This window comes from Elephas maximus, chromosome 8, assembly GCF_024166365.1.
Source record: "Elephas maximus indicus isolate mEleMax1 chromosome 8, mEleMax1 primary haplotype, whole genome shotgun sequence".
Classification (NCBI taxonomy): domain Eukaryota; kingdom Metazoa; phylum Chordata; class Mammalia; order Proboscidea; family Elephantidae; genus Elephas; species Elephas maximus.
In genome coordinates, this window is record NC_064826.1 from 54958987 (window position 1) to 54981628 (window position 22642).

Here is a 22642-nt window from a genome sequence, read left to right on the forward strand (position 1 = left end):
ACCAAAATGTCCATCAACGGATGAATGGGTAAATAAATTGTGGTATATTCACACAATGGAATACTACGCATCGATAAAGAACAGTGACGAATCTGTGAAACATTTCATAACATGGAGGAACCTGGAAGGCATTATGCTGAGCGAAATGAGTCAGAGGCAAAAGGACAAATATTGTATAAGACCACTATTATAAGATCTTGAGTGATAGTAAACCTGAGAAGAACACATACTTTTGTGGTTACGAAGGGGGGAGGGAGGGAGGGTGGGAGAGGGTTTTTTATTGATTAATCAGTAGATAAGAAATGCTTTAGGTGAAGGGAAAGACAACACTCAATACATGGAAGGTCAGCTCAATTGGACTGGACCAAAAGCAAAGAAGTTTCCAGGATAAAATGAATGCTTCAAAGGTCAGCGGAGCAAGGGCGGGGGTCTGGGGAACATGGTTTGTGGGGACTTCTAAGTCAATTGGCAAAATAATCCTATTATGAAATCATTCTGCATCCCACTTTGAAATGTGGCGTCTGGGGTCTTAAATGCTAACAAGCGGCCATCTAAGATGCATCAATTGGTCTCAACCCACCTGGAGCAAAGGAAAATGAAGAACACCAAGGCCACACGACAACTAAGAGCCCAAGAGACAGAGAGGGCCACATGAACCAGAGACCTACATCATCCTGAGACCAGAAGAACTTTTTGGTGCCCGGCCACAATCGATGACTGCCCTGACAGGGAGCACAGCAGAGGACCCCTGAGGGAGCAGGAGATCAGTGGGATACAGACCCTAAATTCTCATAAAAAGACCAAACTTAATGGTCTGACTGAGACTAGAGGAATCCCGGCGGCCATGGTCCCCAGATCTTCTCTTGGCACTGGACAGGAACCATCCCTGAAGACAACTCATCAGACATGAAAGGGACTGGTCAGCGGGTGGGAGAGAGACGCTGATGAAGAGTGAGCTAATTATATCAGGTGGACACTTGAGATTGTGTTGGCAACTCTTGTCTGGAGGGGGGATGGGAGGATAGAGAGAGAGACAAGCCGGCAAAATTGTCACGAAAGGAGAGACTGAAAGGGCTGACTCAAGTAGGGGAGAGCAAGTGGGAGTAGGGAGTGAGATGTATGTAAACTTATATGTGACACACTGATTGGATTTGTAAACGTTCACTTGAAGCTTAATAAAAGTTAATAAAAAAAAAATACATGTATTTCTTAAGTCTAGTAAATAATCATTGAGCCTAATGCAACTAGTTTCCTTATTAAAAAAATAATTTTACTATAATATTTATGAGTTATAATAATGATTACAGTCTATCTGCCTAAGCACATGTGACTATACTATATCACTTAAACCTTGTAATATTTTGGCATTTTAGTGACAAAGAAGTGTTCTAAGGCAGGCAGTTCATTTTCAGAGCTGTTGATATATGTGGTCAAAAAAATCCTGTTATAGTATTTTCACTATTATGAAAACACTGTACACTTTAAAGGCACATAATTATTTTGGCTGCAGCATCTATTTTTATAATAGTGGCCACAGACAGAACGACATTGGCAGACTTTTAATATTCTGGGGGAAAAAAAAAACATCTTAAGCTGAACTTTCCAAGAATAATATGAATGTATAATGATATGGTCCCTGAACTTGAGTATTCCATAGCAATGACAACACTACCATCCAGAAAGAGGCTGATGACTCGTCCTGAAGATACTCTGGTAAGAGAAATTCAGAATGTCAGACATTCTCTCTAGATGGAGTATCTACAAAGCTATATCAGAGAACACATGTAATAAGAAAGGACCATTCAGTGATACTTATCCAGGAAGCAAAGAATGAAACAAAAGAGGATAGAGGAAATTGGATTATTTGATATTATGTTATTTCAGATCTTTTTCTCTTCTTTTGATCAAAACCAACAGTAGTTACTACCTCTGTTATGGATTGAATTGTGTGCCCTCAAAATATGTGTCCTGTATGCCTGTGGTTATAATCCCATTTGGGAATGGGTTGTTTTATGTTAATGACACAGGATTAGTGTAGGGTGTGTCTTCAGTAAATCTCTTGCAAGATATAAAAGGAGCAAATTAGGAAAGCAGAGGTGGGAGAGGACAGACATCACGCCACAGGGAGATCACCAAGGAACCAAGGAATAAGGATTTTCCTCCAGAGCCAACAGAAAGCCTTCCCCTACAGCCAGCATCTTGAATTTGGACTTCTAGCCTCCTAAACTGTGAAATAAGAGATTGACTGCTCACCAAAGGTTTGGCAGTTTGAATTCACTAGCTCTTCCTTAGAAACCCTATGGGACGTTCTCTGCCCTATGGGGTTGTCATGAGTCAGAATCGACTTGACGGCAATGGGTTTGCTTTTTTTTTTTTTTTTTAAACTGTGAGAAAATAAATTTATGTCTGTTAAAGCTACCCATTTGTTACAGGAGCACTAGCTACTAAGGCAAAATTTAGTAATGATAAGTGGGAATGCTGCTCAACAGATATCTAAAATGTTTTTGGAATTGGGTAACGGGTAGAGACTGGAAGAGTTTTAGGTTGTCTAAATAGTAAAAGCTTAGATTGCCTTGAAGAGATTGTTGGTAGAATTATGAACTTCAAAGATAATTCTGGTGAGGGCTCAGAAAGAAGTGAGGAGAGCTACTGAGAAAGTTTATACCATCTAGGAGAATACATTTCAATCAGCAGCTGAGCGCTTAGAATGTTGCTAGAATTGTGGAAATTAAATGTGCTTCTGGTGAGGCTTTAAAAGAAAAGGATGAACGTGTGATTAGTCAAAGGAGGAAGGGCAATGCATTTTATGCAGTGACAAAGAACTTGTCTGAATAATGTTCGAATGCTTGGTAGAAGGTAGAACTTGTAAGTGATGAACTTGGATATTTGACTGAGGTGATTTTTTTAAGCAAGATCTTAAAGAGGTCATATGTTTTCTCCTTGGCTCTTATAGTAAAATGCAAGAAGAAATAGATGGGCTTAATAATGAACTATGAAAAATGAAAACAAAACTTAGAGATATGGAAAATTCCATTGTACAAACTAAGGACACATGTCCTAGAATTTTCCCCAAGGACCTAGCTACACAATCTTTTGTTAAAGAGTTTAACCCTGTGATTGATAGATCTAACCAACTACCACAGCAGAAAACCCATCAGCTTAGAGTGAAATGGACGGAGGAAGAACAAAAGGAAATAACACTGCCTACCCCTTGGAGTTCTATAGGCTGGAAACAGACCAAAGGAACTACATTTGTTGTTCTTGAAGAAAAGAAAAAGACCATCCCTGGAGCAGCTCAGAGATCAGCAAGACTATTTGGAAGGAGCACAGGAAGCGGTGCTGCATTTGTTTCCAATGATAGAGTGACAGCATCCTAGGTTTCAAAGAGACAGATCTTCATCAACTCGGTTCCAAAGTGTGGAACTGCCATTCACGAGTACCAGGGGGATGGGGCTACTGCCCAAAGCTGAGGGGGTAGGGCTGCCATGCCAAAGGGGCAGAAGAATGAGGTTTGCCAGGGCTGAGGGTATGGGGTCGCCATTCAAGTGGACTAGAGAATGGGAATGCCCAAAGCAGAGGGAACAGAGTTGCCCTCCCAGTGTGTCTGAAAGACAGGGCTGAAGCCCAGGGCTAAGGGGCCTCCACCCAGAATCCAGAGAACACGGTCAACACCCAGTGTCTAGAGGGTGGGGCTGTTGCCCAGATGATCTAAAAGAATAGAAGTTTATTTTCAAGTCTTGAAAGCTAATGTAAATTGTTCTGCTGGGTTTTGGACTTGCTCGGTGTCTGTTATCTCTCCATTCCCTCCAATTTCTCCCATCTGTAATGGAAATATCTGCCTTGTGCCTGTCCCACCATTGTACTTTGGAAGCAGATAACTTGTATTCTAGATTTCATAGGTTCACAAATAAAGAGGAATTTTGCCCAGGATAGAATACTCCTAAAACCTCACTCATATTTTATTTCAATGATTCAGGAGATGAGATTTTGGACTTGGAGTTGGTTTACGAATTTTGGGATGATATGATAAGGCGAATGTGTTTTGAATGCGGGAAAAATATGAATTTTGGGGAGCCAAAGGGTAGAATGTTATGGATTGAGTTATGTCCCCTCAAAATATGTGTTGTAAATCCTAACTTCTGTGCTTATTTGGCAATGGGTTGTCTTTGTTATGTTAATGGGACAGGATAGTGTAAAGTGTGTTTTGAATCAATCTCATACAAAATACAAAAGAAGCAGATTAAGGAAGCAGAGATGCAAGAAGCTAGAAGCCATGCCACATGAAGATCACCAATTAGCCAAAGGAATAAAGGCCTTCCCCCAGAACCAACAGAGAGAAAGCGTTCGCCTAGAGCCAGTGCTTTGTATTTGAATTTCCAGTTTCCTAGATTGTGAGAAAATAAATTTATGTATGTTGAAGCCACCCATTTGTAGTATTTCTGTTATGGCAGCACTAAATAGCTAGGACAACCTCTTTAAAAAAAAAAAAAAAAAGTAACTGCAATTTAAATAGCCTGTTTATGAATTGCTATCCCATGTTTTTAATACTGACGATAATATTAACAATAATGACCTGTTGCCACAGAGTTAATTTCAACTCTTAATGTGTCTATAAGACAGAGTAGAACTGCCCCAAGGAGCACCTGGGGGATCCTAACTGCTGACCTTTTGCTTAACAGCCGTAGCGCTTAAACACTACACCACCAGGATTTCCATATTGAGAACAGAAGAGGTTAAATGTCCTGTCCAGTGTCCTGTAACTATTAAGGGGTGACTGAGGCAGGAGGCTGAAATCAAGGTCAGCACCAATATTTACGTTCTTAAGTACTCTAGACTAATAGTTTCAAGCACGTGGATTGAAAAACGTGTTCAAATTAATTCATAGAATCACCTTGACCTTCAACATTTAAATTCAAGTATGTTTAGTTAGAATAGGTCATCTAATGAAAAGTTGCGATAGTACAGTCTAGGTGTGAAAACGCCCAATGAGAACACATTTAGAACAGCTTCCTGACTGTGTATGGGGCTAAAGCTATGTGAAGGGGGAAGAGAAAAGAAGTCCTATACATAGTGGCTCCATGTTTAAAGTATCATTAAGAGTATATTATTCTCCACAGATTAAACAAAACTGTTTACTCTAAAGCCTGTAACAGAATATTGTAAAGAGAAAATGTAAACTGAATCTTGGTCCCCCAAAAGAAATAATAAAAATGTTGGGGAAAAAGAAAAACAAAATTTCCAGGAGAATGTCTTAGTGGATGCAAGGTACTAGATAAACTCTTACAATTGTCTAGACATCTGTTTTCAAATGCAACATTTCATTAAATTCTCAAGATAAGCCCAAACATTGGTATTTGTGGAAGACAAGCTCTCTTTCATAATCTGTTAGAGAAAGGAGACAGAGTGAAAGCAAGTTTACTTGAGCCAGAGTCAAGGACACCAATGAAAAATGATGTAAGAAATAATGGATGATTACACATATTTCTTAAGATAAACTCACTGAATTACACAGTAGTCGAATTCATGAGACAATTTTAATTTTGTAAGATTCCCCCCCGCCCCAAAATTTCTTGAGTCTAAATAATTATTCACCAAAGCACCTATCTGAGCTGAATACGCAGGAATATCTTGGAGAAGTAAAGAGATGAGTAGATAAGAATGATAACAAGCAAACATTTAATCATGACAGTCATTAGGCAAAATTAACATAAATATCATACCCATTAAAAGATGCAATTTGCAGCAGCAGGGGGATATCTCAGAAAATAATATACTTCTAATCAAATTATTAGAGTTAAGAGACATTTCTAGCATTGTAGATTATATTCATAAGTATATTTATAGTTTATAGATTTTATTGTATGGATTATATCCACAGATATAGATATACAAATATAGATGTAGGTACAGATATATATTTTATAGAGATAAATATATCTACAGATATATACATATTGACATATTCTTTTGAAATTCATGTCTCTTAACCTTTCTATGAACCTGTTGCCCAATAATAGCTGAGTATTAAGTGACTGCTATGAAGCAGGCTCCGTGCCAAAGCCTATACAATCATTTTCTCATTTTATCCTCAAAATAGCTCTGTGAGGTAAAAAAAGAATGAGGTAGTTACTATTAATATCACCATAACTTTATTGAATAAACAGAATTTTAGAAAGTTTATGCAGTGTGCATAAGGGTATAGTGTTGCTAGATTACTGGAGCCAGAATTCAAACTCTGGCTACCTACACTTGCTCAAACTGCTGTTAGAAATGGTTGACACCAACTCTGACTTCTCTCCAGCATCCCAGAGTCAACTTCCCACTTGACAGGATTTACCAAATTTCTCTCAAATGCAGAATGTACAAAACTAACCTCACCATTCTCCCCACAAACTTGTTACTACTCTCATCTCAATAAATAACATCACTCTCTTCAACTCAGTGCCCAAAGTCAGAAATCTGGGATTCACCCTTTACTTTTTCTTCTGTCTTCCAGTTGCCCCAGCCATATTGAATAGCAATCCCCAGAATGTGTCTTTCTCCACCTTTCAACTGCATCCTTTTTATATATGCCCTTCCCTCTTCCCAGCCACCTAGGAGAAACCTTGTCTATTAGAAAATGAAAGGGTCTCCTAAACAACCTCTGGAAGCACAATGACTTCTGATAAAAGTTCCTGGGAATAAAAACACATAAATGAAGTTAACAATCTTCAAGCAGCGTTGTCTCTGCTGATTAGCTAAAACCTACCTGGCTCAATCAATATCCATGTTCACTCAGAATTCTTTTATTCACAGAACTTGTAAATTTGACTGCCTCAGGGATTCTTGACAGCCCCAAGCTAAGTAATTAGCTCCATTTTTTTTTTTTTTTTAATTCCCTTTCAGCACTTAAGACTGTTAGAAGCCATGGAACACAGTGCCTCCCTCAACAAATTGTGAGTTTGGCCTTTAGCTTCAGGCCTCAAAACACACCTAAGCTGTGGAGCTATCTCATATAATCACATACTATGCTCTGAGCTATTATATATTACCCTTCATCAGAACTAGGCAGGAGAACATTACACCGACTACAAAGAATGATGGATTCAAGATGCTAAGTCTCCTAGCGGCTCAGAGATTTAACTATCTGAGTTGCTTTGTTTGCAAATAGTTGAGTCTGGGCTGGTTATAAATGTTGGTTAGAGAGGAAAATTTATCCAGCCATGGTTGTGGTTTTGATTTCTGCATGAATCAATTAAATCAATGTAAAGAATCCTATTCCATAAGCCCAGACTTTACTTTCAAACACAGCCAGTGAGCTTGCAAATACTGTAGTTATTCACAGAAAGTATATATATATATATGACAATGCAACCCATCAACCCATGCAAAGAAACAATTTAGAGCACATTTTCTAAAGCTCAGTTGAGCATGCTTTCTCTGGAGATGGACTATTTTGTTTCAAATCCTTGCTAGACGACTTACTGGGCTGGGTAATCTTGGGCATGTAATCTTGGGCATGTTATTTAATTCCACTGAGACACAATTTTATTGACTTGTAAACTGGGAATTATAACAGTACTTACTTCATTAAAGATGTTGTGGAATTCAAAAGAAACAATCTATGTTTCCTGACACACACAAAAAGCACTCTAAAGTATTAGTAAAATACAGAAGTCTGCATGTTTCCCATTTATTAAAATGCTCACTGATAGCTGGAATCTATTACTCCTAATACATCCTTTATTTCCACTATGTTGATTTGGTCCAGCATAAACAATGAGTTCAGGGTGCTACTGTTTATCTATACACATTAAAAAATAAATTTAAATTCTGTATCCTAGTTTCCACAATTATACATAATCTTAAAAGGTTCAACCTTATTGAATGGGAACAATGAAATTCTTTCCAAGACGTAACTCCATTGCACTATCTTATGGAGATAGGTTTTTACCAACAGCAACATTTTGTGTAGATCTAGTTACAAAGGAAATTCAAGAGAAAATGTAGACAAATATTAAGCCCATAGAAGGCAAGTACTTTCAATATTTTAAAATATTAATTTTGGTCATCTCACTAAAACAAATTTTACTAGGAAAAATATTAGGTAGATAAAGCATATAATCAAATTGACAGTCCACAAAACAGGAAAATGAGTGTTATGAATTAAGTGATGTCCATCCCGAAAGATCTGTTGAAGTCCTCACTCCCAATACCTGTGAGTGTGATCTTGTTTGGAAATAGGATCTTGAAAGATATAATCAGTTAAGTTAGAAAGGGGTCATACTGGAGTAGGGTGGATCCAAATCCTATGTGACTGGTGTCTTTATAAAAGAGGAAAAGATACTCAGACACAGGGAGACAGAAGAAGAATGTCGTATGACACTGCAGCTACAAGAAAAGGGATGTTTGGAGCTACCAGAAGCTAGAAGATCGACATGAAACAGTTTCTCTCTCAGAGCCATCAGAAGGAATCAACAAAGCCAAGACTCTAATTTGGACCTCTGGCCTGTGTAACTGTGAGACAATAAATTTCTGTTCTTATAAGTTACCCAACTTGTGATATTTTTTTACAGTAGCCCTAGGAAGCTAACACAATAATTTCTTATACAACTCATAAACTATATGGTTCTACTTTTATATTCAAATCTGCCTGTTTTATGTCATAAAATGTACAGTACAATAAATAACACAGTATTATGATAAATTATGTTTTTCATACTCTTCCATTATTTTACCTCCTTGTAGGCTCCAAGGTCAATATATCCACATATTGGATGAAATGCTCCAGTTCCACACACATAGATGTGAGTTTTGTTATAGGGTTGAAGTACTCGAATGAAATTTGCACATTCTGTCTATTGGACATAAAAAAAAAAAAGCATTAGCACACAATTCAGATTTTTGAAAGATTTTCATTCACACTACCTGTCTTCCAAGTAGATAAAAAAAAAAAAGTAGATAGATCATCAAAAATAAAGGCAAAAAAAAAATACAGAAATTATAGCTGAAATAAGTGATTTTTAAGCTTTTTGAAGTTATAAAATATTTGAACTAATCAGAGTGCTAGAATGCAAATATCCACAGTGATATTAAATGGAATATTGATAATGGGTACAAACAGAATATAAATGAGTCAGCCGTACTTTCTTTCAAGAAGAACCTAGAGAATAAAATCCACCATGTTCTGATGTTCCCACATTGTCTATCCCACTCCAGCTCTTACTATTCTCCACATCATCTGTCCCAGTTACGCTGACGGACTGCATACAGACACATACTCCTATGTATGTATTCTAGTCTTAATGACTAGAATATCCTGTCACTTTACTTTCTCTTATGTTCACATATTTGTTTCCATTCCAAAGAAAGGTGATCCAACAGAATGTGGAAATTATTGAGCAATTTTATAATATCATAAGCAGCAGCACACTGACAGGAAACCACCAGAAATTCAAGCTGGATTCAGAAAAGAATGTGGAACAAGGGATATCATTGCTGATGTCAAATGGATCTTGGCTGAAAGCAGAGAATACCAGAAAAACATTTACTTGTATTTTACTGCCTATGCAAAGGCATTTGACTGTGTGGATCATAACAAATTATGGATAAATTATGAAGAATGGGAATTCTAGAACAGTTAATTGTGCTCAGGCAGAACCTGTACATAGACCAAGAAAAAGTGGATACCGTGTGGTTTAATATCAAGAAAAGTGTGTGTCAGTGTTGTATTCTTGCACCATAATTATTCAATCTGTATACTGAGCAAATAATCTAAGAAGTTGGACTGTATGAAGAAGAATGGGGCATCAGAGTTGGAGGAAAACTCATTAACAACCTGCCATATACAGATGACACGACTTTGCTAAAAGCAAAGAGGATTTGAAGCACTTACTGATGATGGTCAAAGACTACAGCCCTCAGTATGGATTACATCTCAACGTAAAGAAAACAAAAATCCCTATAACTGGACCAGTAAGCAATATCATGATAAACAAGAAAATACTGAAGTTATCAAGGATTTCATTTTACTTGAATACACAATCAACACTCACTGAAACAGAAGTCAAGAAATCAAACAACATATTGCATTGGGCAAACCTGCTGCAAAAGACCTCTCTAAAGTGTTAAAAAGAAAAGATGTCACCTTGAGAACTAAGGTACTCCTGAGTCAAGCCTTGGAGTTTTCAATTGCCTCATATGCATTTGAAAGCTAGACAATGAATAAGGAAAATAGAAGAACAATTGATGCCCTTGAATTATGGTGTTGGTGAAGGATATTGAATATACCATGGGCTAACTGAAGAACAAACCAATCTTTCTTGGAAGAAGTACAGACAGAATGCTCCTTAAAACGGAAGGTGGTGAGACTTCATCTCACGTAGTTTGGACATGTTATCAGGAGGGACCAGTTCCTGGAGAAGGACATCAAGGTTGGTGAAGTAGAGGGTCAACAAAAAAGAGGAAGACCCTCAACAAGATGGACTGACATAGCGCCTGCAACAAGGTGCTCAAACATAGCAACGATTGTGAAGATGGTGTGGGACTGGGCAGTGTTTCCTTCTCTTGAATATAGGGTTGTTATGAGCTGGAAGCAACTCAAAGGCAGCTAGCAACAACATTTTCAAATATTGCAAAGCCTTTAAGATTCAGCTTAATTCCTGTTTCTTCCCAGAGTCTCTTCCATCTCTCCCATGAATATTTTTTACATCGTTAGATTTTTGAAGAGATTCTTACATTTCTACTTGTTTCATACATGCCCATATGTAAAAATATTTCTTTACATTCTTATTATCCTTATGTTTTGATTCTTTTCTACTCCCCCAGTCTTAGTTATCTAGTGCTGCTGTAACAGAAATACCACCAAGTGGATGGCTTTAGCAAAGAGAAATTTATTCTCTCACAGTCTACTAGGCTCGAAGTCCAAATTCAGGGCATCTGCTCCAGGGGGGACTTTCTCTTTCTATTGCCTCTGGAGGAAGGACCTTGTCATCAATCTTCCCCTGGTCGAGGAGCTTCTCAGGTACAGGGACCCCGGGGGTCCAAAGAATGTGCTCTGCTCCTGGTGCTACTTTCTTGTTGCTATGAGGTCCCCAACTCTCTGCTTGCTTCCCTTTCTTTTTATCCCTTGTAAGATAAAAGGTGGTGAAGGTCACACCCCAGGGAAACTCCTTTTACATTAGATCAGGGATGTGACCTTAGTAAGGGTGTTAGAATCCCACCCTAATCATCTCTAACATAAAATTACAATCACAAAATGGAGGCCAACCACACAATACTGGGAATCATGGCCTAACCAAGTTGACACATTTTTGGGGGACATAGTTCAATCCATGACACTCCACCCTTTGCCCCCCGAAAATTCATGTCCTTCCACATGTAAAACACATTCACCTCATCATATAATAGCAAAAGTCTTAAATCAACTGCAAATCCAAAAGTTCTCCTTTATCTGTGAAATTTAGAATACAAGTTATCTGCTTCCAAAGTACAATGGCAGAACAGGAAAAAGCTAGTCATTTCCATTACAAACAGGAGAAATTGGAGGGAAAGGAGGATGATAGGCACCAAGCAAGTCAGCAGAATACTTTACATTAGCTCTCAAGGCTTTGAAAATAATAATCTGTTGTCTGAGACAGTTTACACAATGGCTCTGCCCTCTAGACTGGGGGTATTTGCCATACTTTCCAGATTCTGAGTGGAGGCCCCTCAGCCCTGGGCTTCAGCATCACCTTCCAGGTTCCCTGGGACAGCAACTCTGCTCACTCAGCTTTAGATGCACCATTCTCCTAGTCCATCTGAGTGGCAACTCCACCTTAGAAACACCTGAGGCCATGGCTCCACCTTTTGAAACCCCAGAGGTCATGAGGATACCTTTTGAGACTGAGGCAGCTCTGCTTCTTGTGTTCCTTGTGTCTTCAGCTTTTTCTTCTGGTTTCCTGTCATCTCAGCCCTCGGGCCTCACACCTGCATCTGCCTTGCTGGGGCAAGTGTTCCAAAGCTCTGTAGCTCCACCAATAAGTGCCTGGAGGCACTCCACTCTGTCAGAAAGCCTCCTGTGCACAGGCACTCAGCTCTCTTTCCCCATGGGTTGGCTCCAGGGCCATCTTGTGCTGGTCACCTGGTTCTGAGGCTGCTGGTTCTCTTCTGCTGCTGGTCCTCTGCCATAACCACATCTATATCCATTCACAGTTTCAAAACTGCTTCCAGATTTTAAGTATCTGTTAGAGCAGCACCCCACTCTCTCAGTAGCAAATTCTGTCTTAGTCATCTAGTTCTGCTATAACAGAAATACCACAGGTGGATGGCTCTGACAAAGAGAAATTTATTCTCTCATAGTCTAATAGGCTACAAATCCAAATTCAGGGTGCCAGCTCCAGGAGAAGGCTTTCTCTTTCTGTCAGCTCTGGAAGAAGGTCCTTGTCATCAATCTTCCCCTGATCAAAGAGCTTCTCAGGCACAGGGGCCCTGGGTCAAAGGATGTGGTCTGCTCCTGGTGCTGCTTTCTTGGTGGTATGTGGCCCCCAACTCTCTGCGCTTTACTTTCCTTTTATCTCTTGTGAGATAAAAGGTGGTGCAGGCCACACCCCAGGGAAACTCCCTTTACATTGGATCAATGATGTGACCTTGGTAAGGGTGTTACAGTCCCACCCTAACATAAAATTACGTAAAATTGAACATAAAAATACAGTCACTAAATGGAAGACAACCACACAATCCTGGGAATCACGGCCTAATCAAATTGACACATATATTGGGGGGACACAAATGAATCCAGGACACCCAGTTCATACAAAAGTTATTAAGTGTGAAATACATCTAAAAAACAACGTACATACCTTAATAAAAAATACTTTATTGCTCAAAAATGCTAACCATCATCTCAGCCTTCAGCTAGTTGCAATCTTTTTACTGGTAGAGGGTTCTGACTCTATGCTGGCGGCTGCTGACTGATCAGGTTGGTGGTTGCTGAAGGCTAGGGTGGTTGTGATGATTTCTTAGAATAAGACAACGATGAACTTTGCCAATTGATTGACTCTTCCTTTCACAAAAGATTTCTCTGTAGCATGTGATGCTGTTTGATAGCATTTTATCCACAGTAGAACTTCTTGAAAAACTAGAGTCAGTCCTCTCAAATCCTTCCACTGTTTATCGATTAAGTTTATGTAATATTTTAAATACTTTGCTGTCATTTCAACAGTGTTCACAGTGTCTTCACCGGGCGTAGACTCCATCTCAAGAAACCATTTTCTTTCCTCATCCATAAGAAGCAACTCATTGTCCTTTAAAATTTTATCATGGAATTGCAGCAATTCTATCACATTTTCAGGCTCTACTTCTAATTCTAGTTCTTTTGCTATTTCTACCACAACTGCAGTTACTTTCTCTCCTGAAGTCTTAAACCCCTCAAAGTCATCCATGAGGGTTGGAATCAACTTCTTCCAAACTCCTATTAATGTTGGCATTTTGATCTCCTCCATGAATCATGAATGTTCTTGATGGCATCTAGAATGGTGAATCCTTTCCAGAAGGTTTTCAATTTCCTTTAACCAGATCCATCAGAGAAATCATTATCTATGGCAGTTATAGCCATACAAAATGCATTTCTTAAATAATAAGACTTGAAAGTCAAAATTCCTCTTGATCCTGCAGAAAGGATGTTGTGTTAGCAGGTGTCATGGATTGAATTATGTTCCCTAAAAAATGTGTGTATCAGTTTGGCTGGGCCATGATTACCAGTATTGTGTGGTTGTCCTCCATTTTGTGATTGTAATTTCATGTTAAAGAGGATTAGGGAGGGATTGTAACACCCTTAGCTAGGTCACATTCCTGATTTATTGTAAAGGGAGTTTCCCTGAGATACGGCCTGCACCACTTTTTATCTCTCAAGAGATAAAAAGGAAAGGGAAGCAAGCAGAGAGTTGGGGGCCTCATACCACCAAGAAAGAAGTACTGGGAGCAGAGCACTTCCTCTGGATCTGGGGTTCCTGTGCATAGAAGTTCCTAGTCCAGGGGAAGATTGACAAGAAGGACTTTCCTCCAGAGCGGACAGAGAAAGTCTTCCCCTGGAGCTGATGCCCTGAATTCAGACTTAGAATAAACTTTTCTTTGTTAAAGCCATCCACCTGTGGTATTTCTGTTATAGCAACACTAGATGACTAAGACAACAGGCATGAAAACAACATTAATCTTGTACATCTCCATCAGAGCTCTTAGGTGACCAAGTGCATTGTCAATGAGCAGTAATATTTTGAAAGAAATCTTTTTTTCTGAGCAGTCTGTCTAAAGAATGGGCTTAAAATATTCAGTAAACCATGTCGTAAACATATGTGCTGTTATCCAGGCTTTGTTGTTCCATTTATAGAGCACAGGCAGAGTAGATTTAGCATAATTCTTAAGGGCCCTAGGATTTTCAGAATGGTAAATGAGCACTGGCTTCAACTTAAAGCAACCAACTGCATTAGCTCCTAACTTTGAAACTTTGAAACCAGTCATTGATGACTCCTCTCTAGCTATGAAAGTCCTAGATGGCATCTTCTTCCAATATAATGCTGTTTAGTCAGCATCGAAAATCTGTTGTTTAATATAAGTACTATGATGGTTAAGATCCTGCTTCAACTTGGCTGGGCCATGATTCTCAGTGTTTATATGTGATCATTCCCGTGATTGAATCTGCTGTGAGTAGCCAATCAGTTGAAAGACAATTTTCTTGGAGGTGTGGCCTGCATCCAAATATAAGCAGACATTCTGGCTTTTTTACTCACTCTAGATCCTGCAGCTGCCTCCTGTTCACCTGACCTCTCGCTCTTGAGCTGTTAGCTTATCTGCAGATCTTGGGATTCTTTTATCTTCATAGCCTGAGAGCAGGAGCCCTGCTCTCTGACCTGTGGATCTTGGGTTCGACAGCCCCTATGGCTATGTGAATCTAGAGAAGACTTTATCCTGATCCATGGACTTGGGACATTCCAGCCTCTACAATTGTATGAGCCGTTTCCTTGATATAAATCTCCCTATATTTTTTTATATATATTTATATGATTTAGTGGTTTTGCTTCTCTAGAGAGCACAGCCTAAGGGAGCCACTTTCATCAATACCTTAGCTAGATCTTCTGGATAACTTGCTGCAGCTTCTACAACAGCACTTTGTGTTTCACCTTGCACTTTTATGTTATGGAGACAGTGTCTTTCCTTAAACTTCATGAACCAACCTCTGCTAACTTTAAACTTTCCTTCTGCAGTTTCTTCACCTCTCTCAGCCTTCATAGAATTCAAGAGTGTTAGGGCCTTGCTCTGGATTAGGCTTTGACTTAAGGGAATGTCATGGCTGGTTCGATCTTCTAACCAGACTACTAAAACTTTCTACATATCGGCAATAATGCTGTTTTGCTTTCTTATCGTTCATGTGCTCACTGGAGTAGCATGTTTAATTTCCTTCAAGAACTTTTCCTTTGCATTCACAACATGGCTGTTTGGCACAAGAAGCCTACCTTTTGAACTATCTCTGCTTTTGACATGTCTTACTCACTAAGCTTAATCATTTCTAGCTTTTGAGTTAAAGTGAGAGATGTTTGACTCTTCCTTTCACTTGAACACTTAGAAGCCATTGCAGGGTTATTAATTGGCCTAATTTCAATATTGTTGTGTATCAGTGAATACAGAGGCCTGAAGGGTGGGACAGAGACGGGGAACAGCCAGTCAGTGGAGCAGTCAGAATACACACAGCATTTATTGATTAAGTTCACCATCTTATACGGGCATGGTTCGTGGTGCCCCAAAACAATTACAATAGTAACATCAAAGATCACTGGTTACAGATCACCATACCATATATAATAATAATGAAACAGTTTGAAATAGTGCAAGGATTACCAAAATGTGACACAGAGACACAAAGCGAGTGCATGCTGTTGGAAAATGGTGCAGCTGACTTGCTAGACACAAGGTTGACACAAATTTTCAATTTGTAAAAAACATAGTATCTGTGAAGTGCAATAAAGAAAAACAAAATAAAACAAGGTATATTTATATACTCATTAAGACAATTTTCTAGCAGATAATCTTGTTTAACAAAATCATATTTTATTTTTCCATCTTTCCACCAAGATGTCATAATAACAGGAAAAAAAATTTAATTAATTTTTATTGTGCTTTAAGTGAAAGTTTACAAGTCAGTTCAGTCTCTCATACAAAAATTTACATACACTTTGCTATACACTCCTAATTGCTCTCCCTCTGATGAGATAGCGCAGTACTTCCCTCCACTCTCTCTCCTCGTGTCAATTCGGGTAGCTTCTGGCCCTCTCTGCCCTCTCATCTACCCTCCAGACAGGAGATGCCGACATAGTCTCATGTGACCACTTGATCCAAGAAGTTTGTTCTTCACCAGTATCATTTTTCATCCCATATTTCAATCTAGGAAACCCTGGTGGTGTAGTGGTTAAGTGCTACAGCTGCTAACCAAAGGGTTGGCAGTTCGAATCCGGCAGGCACTCCTTGGAAACTCTATGGGGAAGTTCTACTCTGTCCTATAGGGTCGCTATGACCAATCTGATCCCTGCCTGAAGAGTTGGCTTTGGGAATGGTTCCTGCCCTGGGGTAACAGAAGGTATGGGGTCCATGGCCTCCGGGGTCCCTCCAGTCCCAGTCTGAACATTAAGTCTGGTCTTTTTACAAGAATTTGGGGTCTGCATCCCACTGCTCTCCTGCTCCTTCAGGGTTTCTCTGTTGAGTTCCCTGTCAGGGCAGCCATTGGTTGCGGCCGGGTACCATCTAGCTTTTCTGGTCTCAGGCTGATGTAGTCTCTGGTTTATGTGGTCCTTTTTGTCTCTTAGGCTCATAATTATTTTGTGTCTTTGGTGTTCTTCCTTCTTCCTTGTTCCAGGTGGGTTGAGACCAACTGATGCATCTTAGATGGCTGCTTGCTAGCATTTAAGACCCCAGATGCCACACTCCAAAGTGGGATGCAGAATGTTTTCTTAATAGATTTTATTATGCCAACTGACTTAGATGTCCTATAGGAAATTTTTGTTTTCTGAATTATACAAAGGTACCACAGGGGATGCAGTGCAATGAATTATTTAATATGGTCCTTCTAGTCAAAGTTTTTGTGACTCACACACAATGATTGAATAGGACTATGCAAATAATATATATGGAACCCTAACAAAGGAATTTTTTTTTTTTTTGCCATGCTGCTAAGTTAAAGATGAGCCATCCCAGAGGTGGGAGGGACAGGATCTCACCAAGGAAGAAGAGCCAGGAGTAGAGCACATCCTTTAGACGTGGAATTCCTGCACTGAGAAGCTCCTAGAACCAGGAGACCAAGAGAGAGAGCTGTAACACTGAACATAGCAAGAAGCAACGGTAGAGGAGCAAAGGTAGAGAAACAGCAGCAGCTGAGGCAGAACAACAGCATGATATGGTGTGGTGGGATGGGAGCCACAGGGCAAGAAAGCTGAGCACCTTTGGGCAGGAGGCTTGTTGGCAGAGTAGCTTGCCTCTGGGCACTTATTTGCAGAGCAAAAATTTGCTTTGTAACACTTGCCAGAGCAGGGCAGAGGCCAAGGAGCCAGAGAGAGTTATGCCTGCGGGCATGGCTGAGAGGAGGTTGTCCTGAACTAAGAACTGTATCCTGAGCATTCCTGAACCTGAATTGAACTCCTGTTACTTCTCTAATATACCCCACAATCATCAGTATTGTTTGTGAGTTCTGTGTGGCCATTTCAAAGAATTATCAAAATCTGCAAAGAAGTAGACTGCGCCCTCGGAGGAACAGATGGTGTCTGAATTGGTAAAAAGTGCTGGTTAGAGTAGGTTACGTCTGACCTCTGCCTCAAGGAATCAGCCTTGGGCTGTTGATCATGATTCTCCTCCCCGCACTGAGCAGTTAGAGGGGGAGAGACACCGCCACCATGCCAATTTTACAGGGGACTAGCTTTATATTTTTTAAAACCATGTCAGACAATCTTGAATGAAAATCTAATTCACTGAGTAAATACGTCATACTAATGGTTTTGAACAAACAATGGAGATACAGTAATATGAGAAAAGTCAAGGTATAGGGTGCAAAAATATTTGTGATCACCAGAAAATTCTAATGATGTCCTTATTTCTAGAGTAAGTAGTTTTAATATCCTCCAATCAATATTTTGCTTACAGTATTTCAACAAAGGAGTTTTTATTTCTTGGTAGCTCCTCCCAAAAAGATTCATGTAAGGATGAGATCTACACAAGGAACAGTGCTCAGGGGCGGTGAAGTAGAAAGATGTGGATAGAATGAGGTGGAATGGACTTACTGACTTACTGCCACTAATTTCATCATTTTTTCAAAAGCTCGGCTTTACCAAATAGTCGTTTGGGGTAATTTCTACAAGATTCTGAAGAAACATTTGTACAAAGTAGTAAAACAACTCCCTTTCCATATTATATATTACAAAGTGAGAAAGACTAGGGACTATGAAAGATACAACATTGTTTAAAAAGGCAAATAAATGGCAAATGAGACCCATAGGAGTTATAATGTTAGTGATTATAAAGAAAAAGCTCTGGTAACATTTAAAAAATTCCACATCCTTTACATTTTCTAAGAGTACTTTATTAAAGTGCAGCTATACCTGGAAGGTAACCAGTTATGCCAAGACCCTTATTTGAAGAGACATTATCTAGATTTATTTATGAAATTCCCCCGTTCTCTCAGATTGGGTTTACGGTGTGAGTCCTGAATTATCTGGCACAGCTTCACGGCAATGGTTTTGTGGTTTGGCTTACAAAACAGTCAACGTTTTCTGCAGACAAGATGAAATAGTGTGATTCTCAAAGCAGTTTAGAGGCAAGGGAAAGACATTAGTTGCCTGAGGGAAACCTGTGAATAGAGATCATAAAAGATAAGGTCTCTAACTTTAAACCTTGCCTGAGGTCTACATTTCAACCAAACAATCCAAGATACAATAACTTTACAGTGACTTTCCTTCAGCTAATAACTTCACTTTTAAGGTCTCAAAGGTTCTGTGTTCTTTTTCCTTTTTTTGCACAAAGGTTCAAAGGTTGCTTAAATAGCATGAACAATAATTAACTTGATTTAATTCACTTAGAGAATTAATGGTAGTGTAATTCTGTGAGGCGTGATGAAAGACAACTTTGAGAAACAGATTTTTTAACTTTCCCTGAAAGCTAGCTAATTTGTTAGCTATTGCCCACAATGGCAAGGGTTCCTGCATGTGAACAAATAATCCAGTGAGTAATATATTTGACTTTGGGTTACTTTTTCCTGCCTTCTTTTATTTTCCTACCTACACACATACCCACTCCCCTTTGCAAGAGTGAGAGGATGAGAGAGATCCAAAATCAAGTATCAATTTTTAAATTACCTCAAGTAATATTATCCATTGCATCAAGTCGAGTTCAACGCATGGCAACCCTATAGAACAGAGTAGATCTGCCCCCACAGGGTTTCCAAGGCTGAAATCTTTACAGAGGTCGACTGCCACAACTTTCTCAAGTGAAGTAGCCTGATGGGTTTGAACCACCAACCTTTCGGTTAGCAGCCTAGCACTAAACCACTGTGTCACAAAGACTCTTCAAGTAATATTGTTGTTGTTATTAGGCATCCTTAAGTTGGTTCTGACTCATAGCCACCCTATGTGCAACACTACTGGGTTCTGTGTCATTGTCACAATCATTCTTATGCCCATTGCTGCAGCCACTGTGTCAATCCATCTTGCTGAGGGTCTTTCTCTTTTTCATTGACCCTCTACTTTATCAAGCATGCTGTCCTTCTCCAAGGACTGGTTCCTCCTGATAACAAGTCCAAAGCGTGTAAGATGAGGTCTCACCATTCTTGCTTCTAAGGAGCATTCAGGCTGTACTTCTTCCAAAACAGATTTGTTCCTTCTTCTGTCAATCCATGGTATATTCAGTTTTCTTCCTCAACACCATAATTCAAAGGTGTCAATTCTTCTTCAGTCTTCCTTATTCACTGTCCAGCTTTCACATGGATATGAGGTGACTGAGAACAAAATGACTTGAGTCAGGTGCACCTTAGTCTTTAAAGTGATATCTTTGCTTTTTAAAAATTTAAAGAGGTCTTTTGCAGCAGATTTATCCAATGAAATGAGTCATTCAATTTCTTGACTGTTGCTTCCATAGGCATTGATTGTGGATCCAAGTAAAATGAACTTGACAACTTCAATATTGTTTCCATTTATCATTGATTTAGAAAATAATATTGGAATCATTATTCCCTGTCATTGAGCATAAAGAATGTGACCCTGTTGGAGCTGGGCTCACAAGGGCTCACAAGGACACTTCAACTGGGTACTGAGATATAAAGACAATAGCTAGGATAATCTTGGATAATGTCCTTTAGGGACCCTTTCATATAAGCCAATCAGAACACAAAAGACTTTCCATTCTTATTTTTTTCTACTAGCATTTATAGTGAATAGAAAATTTGTTGGACCAGTGAAGACCCTCCTGACTGTCATTACTGAAATCTGTACCAATAATTGTTAATAAAGACAATTCAAAATTCAGGATCACAGTTTCTAGCCAATCTGTGAAAAGGTGAAGCTTTCAATGGCTTGTCCATTTGTAATGTTAATATGTACTGATAATTCTGTAACGTTCCTTGGACTCAGGCAGACCTGGCAGTGGCAGCATGCTTTTCTGTTTTCCCACTTTTCTCTATTCTGTAATATCTCCTTGGACTAGGGCACACATTAGCTCTGGCAGCACGGTTGTCCGTTTTTCCTATCTTGTCTACTCTGTAATATTTCTTTGGATTCAGGCAGACATTGGCTCTGGCAGCATGGTTCCCCACTTCCCACTTTTGCCTTTTTTAATGTATGCCAAATAAAACTTTCTTTTTGCTTTACTAAACTTTATTATGTTTTTTTCCCTACAACAGCATGATGTTGCTTATTGGTTCAATTGCGAGGATTTTTGTTTTATGTTGAGGTGTAATCCATACTGAAGGCTGTGGTCTTTCATCTTCACCAGTAAGTGCTTCAAGCCCTCTTCACTTTCCCCAAATAAGGTTTTGCTATCTGCATAAGGGTTTTTGGTCTGGGATCTGCATATCGCAGGTTGCTAATTAGTCTTCTTGCAATCCTGATGCCCTGTTCTTCTTCATATAGGCCAGCTTCTCAGAGTATTTGCTCAGCATACAGATTGAATAGGTATGGTGAAAAGGTACAACCCTGACACACAACGTTTCTGACTTTAAACCAAGCAGTATCCCCTTGTTCTGTTTGAATAATTGTTTCTTGATCTAGATACAGGTTCCTCATGTGCACAATTAAGTGTTCTGGAATTCCTATTCATCACAGTGTTATCCATAGTTTGTTACAATCCACACATTCAAATGCCTTTGCATAGTCAATAAAACACAGGTAAACATATTTCTGGTATTCTTTTCTCTGCTTTCAGTCAGGATCCATCTGACATCAGTGATAGCCCTCATTCCATGCCTTCTTCTGAATCTGGCTTGAATTTCTAGAAGTTCCCTATTGATATACTGCTGCAACAATTTTTTAATTATCTCCAGCAAAATTTACTTGTATGTGATATTAATGATATTATTCAATAATTTCTGCATTCTATCAGATCGCCTTTCTTTGGAATAGGCATAAATATGGATCTCTTGCAGTCAGTTGGCCAGGTAACTGTCTTCCAAATTGCTTGGCATAGATGAGTGAGCACTTTTAGCCCTGCATCTGTTTGTTGAAATATCTCAACTGGTATATCGTCAATTCCTGGAGGCTTGTTTTTTGCCCATGCCTTCAGTGCAGCTTGGACTTCTTCCTTCAGTACCACCAGTTCCTGATCATATGCTACCTTCTGAAATAGTTGAATGTTGACCAATTCTTTTTGATACAGTGACTCTGTATATTCCCTTCATCTTCTTTTGATGCTTCCTGCATCATTTAATATTTTGCCCATAGAATCCTTCAGTATTGCAACTAGAGGCTTGAATTTTTTTCTGTAGATCTTTTGCTTGAAAAATGTACATTACGTTCTTCCTTTTTGGTTTTCTATCCCCAAGTCTTTGCACATGTCATTATAATACCTCACTTTGTCTTCCCTTTGAAATCTTCTGTTCAGCTCCTTTACTTCATCGTTTCTTCTGCTCGCTTTAACTACTTGATGTTCAAGAGCAAGTTAGAATCTCTTTGGACATCCGTTTTGGTATTCTCTTTCTTTCCTGACCTTTTAATGACCTCTTGCTTTCTTCATGTATGATGTCCTTTATGCCATTCCACAACTCATCTGGTCTTTGATCGTAAGTATTCAATGTGTCAAATCTATTCTTGAGATGGTCTCTAAATTCAAGTGGGATATACTCAAGGTCATTCTTTGGCTCTCATGGACTTGCTCTAGTTTTCTTCAGCTTCAACTTGGACTTGCATATGAGTGACTGATGATCTGTTCTGCAGTTGGCTCCTGGCCTTATTCTGACTGATATTGAGCTTTTCCATTGTCTTTTTCCACAGATGTAGTCAATTTGATTCCTGTGTATTCCATCTGACAAGGTCCACGTGTATAGTTGCCATTTATGGTTTTGAAAAAAGGTATTTGCAATGAAGAAGTTGTTCTTGCAAAATTGTATCATGTGATCTCTGATATCTTTCTATCACCAAAGCCATATTTTCCAACTACCGATCCT

At 39.1% G+C, this 22642-nt stretch overlaps 1 protein-coding gene across 1 annotated transcript in view; it reads right to left on the reverse strand.

The window, feature by feature from the left end:
• The window catches only part of SEMA3D (semaphorin 3D), a 278459-nt gene that overhangs the window by 89959 nt on the left and 165858 nt on the right, over nt 1-22642 (reverse strand). The window contains exon 5 of the mRNA XM_049893901.1: nt 8718-8837. Coding sequence (XP_049749858.1) covers nt 8718-8837 — 120 coding nt within the window. The remainder of the gene's footprint in view (nt 1-8717; nt 8838-22642) is intronic.